Raw genomic sequence first — 9,726 nt, forward strand, 5'->3', positions numbered from 1 at the left:
TTAGGGCTCTCCATGTGATACAACACCACTCTGACAGAGCAGACTGATGTGATTAGCAGTTAGTACGGTGTTCCACTTAGTATGGTGTTCTGCATTTATGTGACTATTGTTTTGTCGTAGAAGCAAAGTTTTAACCTCCATTTTCAATTGGATAGAAAAGATTCTAAATGTTCATTATACTGACGTAACTGTATATTCGGTTAATTCATTTAGTACGTTTTCAGTGGAAGACATCAAATTACGCATGTGCATGCGCACACACACACACACACACACCACAGATGTCTCGCCGACATCCATTAGCAGAATCATCCAGTTCCATCTGGGAGGTGTGTGTGTGTGTGTGTGTCACATGGCGACTAAACATTTAGACAGGCCTGTCTGTGAGGGAGCCACCATACAGTGTACAGATGGTGTCATAATTACACAGCACACTCCCCACTGCTCCCTGTGTGGGGCACTGGAGACACTACAGTAGAAACAGAGAGGGAGATGCAGGGGGATCAAAGGAAAGAAGCGAGGGGAAAGAGAGAGGAGGGGAGCAAGAGGGATGGAAATCGTCAGTGTTTTTTCTTTCTTTCTCTCTCCTATCCTCTCATACATATTTCTCACCCTCTCCTATGTCTCAGGGTGTTTTCTAGTACCTAAGTGAGAGACGGAAGTGCTTCTGGTGAGAGACCGAAGTGCTTCTGCCAAGGATGTAAATGTTGCTAGGAGACAGCCTTTGCCATGACGACTGATTGGGTCAGAGGGTTCTCTCCAAATCTGCAGGGAAAGATGGGTACAGGGGAGCATAATGGAAGATGAGCCAGAAGGGGAGAGAGAAGGGAAAGAATATTGATCTCTGCTTTGAAGTGTCCTCAGAGACCTCATGGTTTCTCCACTTCTCCTCTCCAACAGTGATAATGCATCACACCACACGGGTAGAGGACGAGAGCGGGGGAGGGAGGGATGGGGAGGCAAGGCAGAGCACACATACAGTAGCTTAACACGTTCTAATTAATCTAACCTCTCATTTATTTCACAGACCAATACCTTTCTCACTCCCTCCATCAATGTCTTGACTAGCTCTCCCTTGTCCCTTCACCAGAGCTGTTTATGTAGGCATATTCATTTCCTGGTCCAATTGCCTTCATTAGAATGCACAGAGAGGCCTGGACGTTGCGACTGGCTGATTTGACTGTGCTCCAATCAGGAACGTGGGACCCGAAGCAGGGAAGGGCATTGTGGGGATATGATTAGAAGGTGTCCAAGGGAGAGATAGCTTCTAGCCAGCGGAGCCGCGGCCCTGCTAACTCTGGTAGTGTGTTGGAGTTGATTTCAAATCACTCCTGGATTCGATGGAATTTATAGTCTGCATCGTTCACAATAGATGTTCTTCACGCCTCTCAGGAGAGATCATTTGAATGGGTATTAATTTGGAGCCAAACAGGGGTGTCAAACTCACTTTGCCCCTGGGGACGCATAATAGTCCTCTATCCATCTTTTTTTATTTTGCTATGCACTCTGACTGTGAAGTTTTCATTTGGGGGATTCTTAGTGAGCTGGACACAGTCAAGAAACTGAATGAATGTAGGTCCATTATCATTACTACACTGTTTCCATTTGGTTTTAGTCATTTTAAAGTATATTGAGTTCAATTTTTATACAGTGTATTCGGGAAGTAGTCAGACCCCTTCCCTTTTTCCACATTTTGGTAAACGTTACAGCTTTGATCTAAAATGTATTAAATATAAATTTTTCTCATCAATCTACACACAATACCCCATAATGACAAAGTTCAGAGAAAGGATTGTGTCGCGGTACAGATCTGGGGAAAGGTATCAAAACATTTCTGCACCATTGACGGTCCCCAAGAACACTGTGGCATCCATCATTCTTAAATGGAAGAAGTTTGGAACCACCAAGACTCTTCCTAGAGCTGGCTGCCTGGCCAAACTGAGCAATCAGGGCAGAAAGGGCCTTGGTCAGGGAGGTGACCGATGGTCACTCTGACAGAGCTCTAGAGTGTCTCTGTGAAGATGGGAGAACCTTCCAGAAGGACAACCATCTCTTCAGCACTCCATCAATCAGGCCAGATGGAAGCCACTCCTCAGTAAAGGGCACATTGACAGCCCGCTTGGAGTTTACCTAAAGTACTCTCAGACCATGAGAAACAAGGTTCTCTGGTCTGATGAAACCAAGATTGAAGTCTTAGTTCTGATGCCAAGCGTCACGTCTGGAGGAAACCTGGCACCATCCCTATGGTGAAGCATGGCGGTGGCAGCATCATGCTGTGGGGGATGTTTTTCAGCGGCAGGGACGGTGAGTCAGGATCAAGGGAAAAATGATAAACTTAGCAAAGAACAGAGAGATCCTGAAAACCTGCAACAGAGCGCTCAAGACCTCAGACCGGGGCGAAGGTTCACCTTCCAACAGGACAACGAGCCTAAGTACACAGCCAAGACAAAGCAGGAGAGGCTTTGGGACAAGTTTATGAATGTCCTTGAGTGGCCCAGCCACAGCCCAAACTTGAACCCGATCAAACATCTCTAGAGAGACCTCAAAATAGCTGTGCAGCGACTCTCCCCATCCAACCTGACAGAGCTTGAGAGGATCTGCAGAGAAGAATGGGAGAAACTCCCCAAATACAGGTATGCCAAGCTTGTAGCTTCATACCTAAGAAGACTTGAGGCTGTAATCACTGCCAAAGGTACTTCAACAAAGTACCGAGTAAAGGGTCTGAATACTTATGTAAATATAATATTTCACTTTGGTATTTTTTATAAATTTGAAAAAAATTATAATAAGCTGTTTTTGCTTTGTGGGGTATTGTATGTAGATTGATGAGAGGGGGGAAAAAAACTATTTAATAATTTTAGAATAAGGCTGTAATGTAACAAAATGTGTAAAAAGTAAATGGGTCTGAATACTTTCTGAATGCACTGTGTATATATACATTTATTTAACTTTATGTATTTACCTCACGGGCTGTATTTTTGACACTTTTTTGACATTTTTGACACTACTGCTCTTAAGCTTTACACTGTATAGAAATGTGATTGGGTTCCTCTTAGAGGGAGTTGAATTGCGTCATCCAATACCCCTCTCCAGTCTTGGGGGTAGTTCTAAACATAGAATAAAATAAAGGAGTGGACTTCCAGACAGCGTCATTTTCATTCTCCTCCTCTTCATCCTCCTCCTCCTCCCTCTCTCCATGGTGTTAATATTGTGTCCTCTCCTCTGTGCTCCAGGCCAGCCAGCTGGGGGTGTACAAGGCTTTTGTTGACAACTACAAGACGGCGGTGGAGACAGCAGAGAAATGCAGCCAGGCCAACACCCAGTTCCAGAAGATCTCTGAGGTAGATGTTGGTCACACACGTAAACACACAAAGCACACTCACACCATGCACATCAGTTGTGAGGGCTGAAATGTGTACTAATATATGGTGTTGTGTATGTATTTGTGTGTGTGTGTAGTTTTGGGGCCGTGTGTTTTCCCAGCCCGACAGTCTGCTGCATCAGCTCCATTCCTCTTCATTAGCTCCACGCAGCCTCAACCAGGCTCTGGGTGTGTGTGTGTGTGTCTCTGGGTGTGTGTGTCTCTGGGTGTGTGTGTCTCTGTGTGTGTGGGTGTGTGGGTGTGTGTGTGTGTGGGTGTGTGTGTGTGTGTGTGTGTGTCTGGGTGTGTGTGTGTCTGGGTGTGTGTGTGTCTGGGTGTGTGTGTGTGTCTGGGTGTGTGTGTGTCTGGGTGTCTGGGTGGGTGTGTCTGGGTGGGTGTGTCTCTAGGTGTGTTGTGTGTGTGTGTGTCTCTGGGTGTGTCGTGTTTGTGGGTGTGTGTGTTTCTGGTAGAGGTCGACCGATTATGATTACCGATTATTGGAGGGCCAAAAAAGGCGATACCGATTATTGGAGGACCAAAAAAGAAGATGCCGATTAATCGGTCGATTTTTATTTTATTATTTTATTTGTAATAATGACAATTACAACAATACTGAATGAACACTTATTTTAACTTCTATAATACATCAATAAAATCAATTTAGCCTCAAATAAATAATTAAACATGTTCAATTTGGTTTAAATAATGCAAGAACAAAGTGTTGGAGAAGAAAGTAATATGTGCCAATATGCAATATGTGTGTGCCATGTAAAATATGTGCCATGTAATAAAGCTAACGTTTCAGTTCCTTGCTCAGAAGATGAGAACATATGAAAGTTGGTGTTTCCTTTTAACATGAGTCTTCAATATTCTAAGGTAAGAGGTTTTAGGTTGTAGTTAATATAGTATTTATAGGACTATTTCTCTCTCTCTACCATTTGTATTTCATATACCTTTGACTATTGGATGTTCTTATAGGCACTATAGTATTGCCAGTGTAACAGTTTAGCTTCCGTCCCTCTCCTCGCTCCTCCCTGGGCTCGAACCAGGAACACATCGACAACAGCCACCCTCGAAGCAGCGTTACCCATCGCTCCACAAAATATTCCAAATCTAAAAGCGAGTGACGTTTGAAACAGTATTAGCGCGCACCCAGCTAACTCGCTAGCCATTTCACATTGGTTACACCAGCCATTAGGCTGATAGGCTTGAAGTCACAAACAGCGCTGTGCTTGCGAAGAGCTGCTGGCAAAATGCACGAAAGTGCTATTTGAATGAATGATTACGGGCCTGCTGCTGCTCAGTCAGACTACTCTATCAAATCAGACTTAATTATAACATAACACACAGAAATACGAGCTTTTTGCTCATTAATATGGCCGAATCCGGAAACTATCATTTAAAAAACAAAAGGTTTATTATTTCAGTGAAATACGGAACCGTTTGGTATTTTATCTAACGGGTGGCATCCATCAGTCTAAATATTCTTGTTACATTGCACAACCTTCAATGTTATGTCATAATTACGTAAACTTCTGGCAAATTAGTTCGCAATGAGCCAGGCAGCCCAAACTGTTGCATATACCCTGAGAAATGACACAATTTCACCTGGTTAATATTGCCTGCTAAACTGGATTAGTAGTTATAACTAGTGATTTTGATTGATTGTTTTTTATAAGATAAGTGTAATGCTAGCTAGCAATTTACCTTGGCTTCTACTGCATTCGCGTAACAGGCAGGCTCCTTGTGGAGTGCAATGGTTAGAGCGTTGGCCGAGTTAACTGTACGGTTGCAAGATTGGATCCCCTGAGCTGACAAGGTGAAAATCTGTCGTTCTGCCCCTGAACAAGGCAGTTAACCCACAGTTCCTAGGCAGTCATTGAAAATAAGAATGTGTTCTTAACTGACTTGCCTAGTTAAATAAAGGTAAAAGAAAAAAAAGGAAATCGCTGCCCAAAAATACAGATTTCCGATTGTTATGAAAACTGGAAATCGGCCCTAATTAATCGGCCATTCCGATTAATCGGTCGACCTCTAGTCTCTTGTTGTGTCTCTTGTTGTGTCTCTTGTTGTGTCTCTGGGTGTGGGTCGGTGTGTCTCGGTGTGTCTCGGTGTGTCTCGGTGTGTCTCGGTGTGTCTCGGTGTGTCTCGGTGTGTCTCGGTGTGTCTCGGTGTGTCTCGGTGTGTCTCGGTGTGTCTCGGTGTGTCTCGGTGTGTGTCTCGGTGTGTGTCTCGGTGTGTGTCTCGTGTGTGTGTCTGTGTGTGTGTCTGTGTGTCTCGGTGTGTTGTGTGTGTCTCGGTGTGTGTGTGTGTGTCTCGGTGTGTGTGTGTGTGTGTCTCGTGTGTGTGTGTCTCGGTGTGTGTGTGTCTCGGTGTGTGTGTTGTCTCGGTGTGTGTGTGTCTCGGTGTGTGTGTGTGTGTGTCTTCGGTGTGTGTGTGTGTGTGTCTCGGTGTGTGTGTGTGTGTGTCTCGGTGTGTGTGTGTGTGTGTGGTCTCGGTGTGTGTGTGTGTTGTGTGGTGTTGTGTCTCGGTGTGTGTGTGTGTGTGTCTCGGTGGTGTGTGTGTCTCGGTGTGTGTGTGTGTGTGTGTGTGTGTCTCGGTGTGTGTGTGTGTGTGTGTCTCGGTGTGTGTGTGTGTGTGTCTCGGTGTGGGTGTGTGTGTGTGTGTGTGTGTCTCGGTGTGTGTGTGTGTGTGTGTGTCTCGGTGTGTGTGTGTGTGTGTGTCTCGGTGTGTGTGTGTGTGTCTCGGTGTGTGTGTGTGTGGTGTGTGTGTGTCTCGGTGTGTGTGTGTGTCTCTCGGTGTGTGTGTGTGTGTGTGTGTGTCTCTCTCGGTGTGTGTGGTGTGTGTGTGTCTCTCTTCGGTGTGTGCTCTCGGTGTGTGTGTGTGTGTGTGTGTGTGTCTCGGTGTGTGTGTGTGTGTCTCGGTGTGTGTGTGTGTGTGTGTCTCGGTGTGTGTGTCTCGGTGTGTGTGTGTGTGTGTCTCGGTGTGTGTGTGTGTGTGTCCTCGGTGTGTGTGTCTCGGTGTGTGTGTGTGTCTCGGTGTGTGTGTCTCGGTTGTGGTCTCGGTGTGTGTGTGTGTGTCTCGGTGTGTGTGTGTGTGTGTGTCTCGGTGTGTGTGTCTCGGTGTGTGTGTGTGTGTGTGTGTCTCGGTGTGTGTGTGTGGTGTCCTCGGTGTGTGTGTGTGTGTGTGTCTCGGTGTGTGTGTGTCTCTCAGTCGGTGTGTGTGTGTGTGTGTGTGTGTGGTGTGTCTCTCGGTGTGTGTCTCTCGGTGTGTGTGTGTGTGTGTGTGTGTGTCTCGGTGTGTGTGTGTGTGTCTCGGTGTGTGTGTGTGTGTGTGTCTCGGTGTGTGTGTGTCTCGGTGTGTGTGTGTCTCGGTGTGTGTGTGTCTCGGTGTGTGTGTGTCTCGTGTGTCCGGTGTGTCTCGTTGTGTGTCTCGGTGTGGGTGTGTGTTCTCGGGTGTGTGTTGTGTCTCGGGTGTGTGTCTCGGTGTGTGTCCGGTGTGTGGGTGTCTCGGTGTGGTTGTGTTGTGTTCTCGGTGTGTGTTGTCATCGGTGTGGTGGCGTGTGTCTCGGTTGTGTCCGGTGTGTGTGTGTGTGTGTCTCGGTGTGTGTGTGTGTCTCGGTGTGTGTCTCGTGTGTTGTGTGGTCTCTGGTGTGTGTGTGTGTGTGTGTGGTCTCGGTGTGTGTGTGTGTCTCGGTGTGTGTGTCTCGGTGTGTGTGTGTGTGTGTGTGTCTCTCGTGTGTGTGTGTGTGTGTCTCGGTGTGTGTGTGTGTGTGTGTGTCTCGGTGTGTGTGTGTGTGTGTCTCGGTGTGTGTGTGTCTCGGTGTGTGTGTGTCTCTCGGTGTGTGTGTGTGTGTGTCTCTCTCGGTGTGGTCTCTCTCGGTGGGTGTGTGTGTGGTGTGTGGTGTTGCTCCTCTTCGGTGTGTGTGTGTGTGTCTCGGTGTGTGTGTGTGTGTGTGTCTCGGTGTGTGTGTGTGTGTGTGTGTCTCGGTGTGTGTGTTGTGTGTTCTCGGTGGTGTGTGTGTGTGTGTGTCTCGGTGTGTGTGTGTGTGTGTGTGTCTTCGGTGTATGGTGTGTCTCGGTGTGTGTGTGTGTGTGTCTCGGTGTGTGTGTGTGTGTGTGTCTCGGGGTGTGTGTGTGTGTGTCTCGGTGTGTGTGTGTGTGTGTGTCTCGGTGTGTGTGTGTGTGTGTGTGTGTCTCGGTGTGTGTGTGTGTGTGTTGTCTCGGTGTGTGTGTGTGTGTGTGTGTGTGTGTGTGTGTCTCGGTGTGTGTGTGTGTCTCGGTGTGTGTGTGTGGTGTGTGTGTCTCGGTGTGTGTGTGTGTGTGTGTCTCGGTGGTGTGTGTGGTGTTGTGTCTCGGGGTGTGTGTGTGTGTGTCTCGGTGTGTGTGTGTGTGTGTCTCGTGTGTGTGTGTGTGTGTGTCGCGGTGTGTGTGTGTGTGTGTCGCGGTGTGTGTGTGTGTGTCGCTGTGTGTGTGTGTGTCTCGGTGTGTGTGTGTGTGTCTCGGTGTGTGTGTGTGTCTCGGTGTGTGTGTGTGTGTGCTCGTGTGTGGTGTGTGTGTGTGTGTGTCTCGGTGTGTGTGTGTGTGTGTGTGTGTCTCGTGTGTGTGTGTCTCGGTGTGTGTGTGTCTCGGTGTGTGTGTGTCTCGGTGTGTGTGTGTGTGTGTGTGTGTGTCTCGGTGTGTGTGTCTCGGTGTGTGTGTCTCGGTGTGTGTGTCTCGGTGTGTGTGTCTCGGTGTTGTGTGTGTGTGTCTCGGTGTGTGTGTGGTGTGTCTCGGTGTGTGTTGTGTGTGTTCTTCGGTGTGTGTGTGTGTGTTGTCTCGGTGTGTGTGTGTGTGTGTGTGTGTCTCGGTGTGTGTCTCGTGTGTGTGTGTGTGTGTGTGTGTGTGTGTGTGTGTCTCGGTGTGTGTGTGTCTCGGTGTGTGTGTGTCTCGGTGTGTGTGTGTCTCGGTGTGTGTGTGTCTCGGTGTGTGTCTCGGTTGTGTGTGTGTGTGTGTGTGTCTCGGTGTGGGGTGTGCTCGGTGTGTGTGTGTCTCGGTGTGTGTGTGTCTCGGTGTGTGTGTGTCTCGGTGTGTGTGTGTGTGTCTCGGTGTGTGTGTGTGTGTGTGTCTGGGTGTGTGTGTGTGTGTGTGTGTGTTGTGTGTCTCGGTGTGTGTGTGTGTGTCTCGGTGTGTGTGTGTGTCTCGGTGTGTGTGTGTCTCGGTGTGTGTGTGTCTCGGTGTGTGGTGTGTGTCTCGGTGTGTTGTGTGTGTGTGTGTCTCGGTGTGTGTGTGTGTCTCAGGTGTGTGTGTGTGTCTCTCGGTGTGTGTGTGTCTCTCGGTGTGTGTGTGTGTGTCTCGGTGTGTGTGTGTCTCTCGGTGTGTGTGTGTGTGTCTCTCGGTGTGTGTGTCTCGGTGTGTGTGTGTGTCTCGGTGTGTGTGGTGTCTCTCGGTGTGTGTGTGTGTCTCTCGGTGTGGTGTGTCTCGGTGTGTTGTGTGTGTGTCCCTCGTGTGTGTGTGTCTCGGTGTTGTGGTCTCGGTGTGTGTGTGTGTGTCTCGGTGTGTGTGTGTGTGTGTGTGTCTCGGTGGTGTGTGTGTGTGGTGTGTGTCTCGGTGTTGTGTGTGTGTGTGTGTCCTGGTGTGTGTGTGTGTGTGGTTCCTCGGTGTGTGTGTGTGGTGTCTCGGTGTGTGTGTGTGTGGGTGTCTCGGTGTGTTGTGTGTGTGTGTGTCTCGGTGTGGTGTGTGTGTGTGTGTGTCTCGGGGTGTGTGTTGTGTGTGTGTGTGTCTCGGTGTGTGTGTGTGTCTCGGTTGTGTGTGTGTGTCTCGGTGTGTGTTGTGTGTGTGTGTCTCGGTGTGTGTGTGTGTGTGTGTGTGTCTCGGTGTGTGTGTGTGTGTGTGTGTGTGTGTGTGTGTGTGTGTGTGTGTGTGTGTGTGTCGTGTGTGCTGTGTGTGTGTGTGTGCCTCTGGTGTGTGTGTGTGTGTGTGTCTCGGTGTGTGTGTGTGTCTCGGTGTGTGTGTGTGTCTCGGTGTGTTGTGTTGTGTGTGTGTGTGTCTCGGTGTGTTGTGTTCCGGTGTGTGTGTCTCTCGGTGTGTGTGTGTCTGTGTGTGTGTGTCTCGGTGTGTGTTGTGTCTCGGTGTGTGTGTGTGTGTGTGTCTCGGTGTGTGTGTCTTCGTGTGTGTGTCTCGGTGTGTGTGTCTCGGTGTGTGTGTCTCGGTGTGTGTGTGTGTGTGTCTCGGTGTGTGTGTGTGTCTCGGTGTGTGTGTGTGTGTGTGTGTGTCTCGGTGTGTGTGTCTCGGTGTGTGTGTCTCGGTGTGTGTGTGTCTCGGTGTGTGTGTGTGTCTCGTGTGTGTGTGTGTCTCGGTGTGTGTGTGTGTCTCGGTGTGTGTGTG

At 48.7% G+C, this 9,726-nt stretch overlaps 1 protein-coding gene across 7 annotated transcripts in view; it reads left to right on the forward strand.

Annotated features, from left to right (window-relative positions):
* The window catches only part of abr (ABR activator of RhoGEF and GTPase), a 232,319-nt gene that overhangs the window by 122,124 nt on the left and 100,469 nt on the right, over positions 1 to 9,726 (forward strand). For all 7 annotated transcript variants that reach the window (XM_020485490.2, XM_031826644.1, XM_020485489.2 and 4 more), the window contains one exon: positions 3,234 to 3,341. In XM_020485490.2, coding sequence (XP_020341079.1) covers positions 3,234 to 3,341 — 108 coding nt within the window. The remainder of the gene's footprint in view (positions 1 to 3,233; positions 3,342 to 9,726) is intronic.

This window comes from Oncorhynchus kisutch, linkage group LG6, assembly GCF_002021735.2.
Source record: "Oncorhynchus kisutch isolate 150728-3 linkage group LG6, Okis_V2, whole genome shotgun sequence".
Lineage (NCBI taxonomy): Eukaryota > Metazoa > Chordata > Actinopteri > Salmoniformes > Salmonidae > Oncorhynchus > Oncorhynchus kisutch.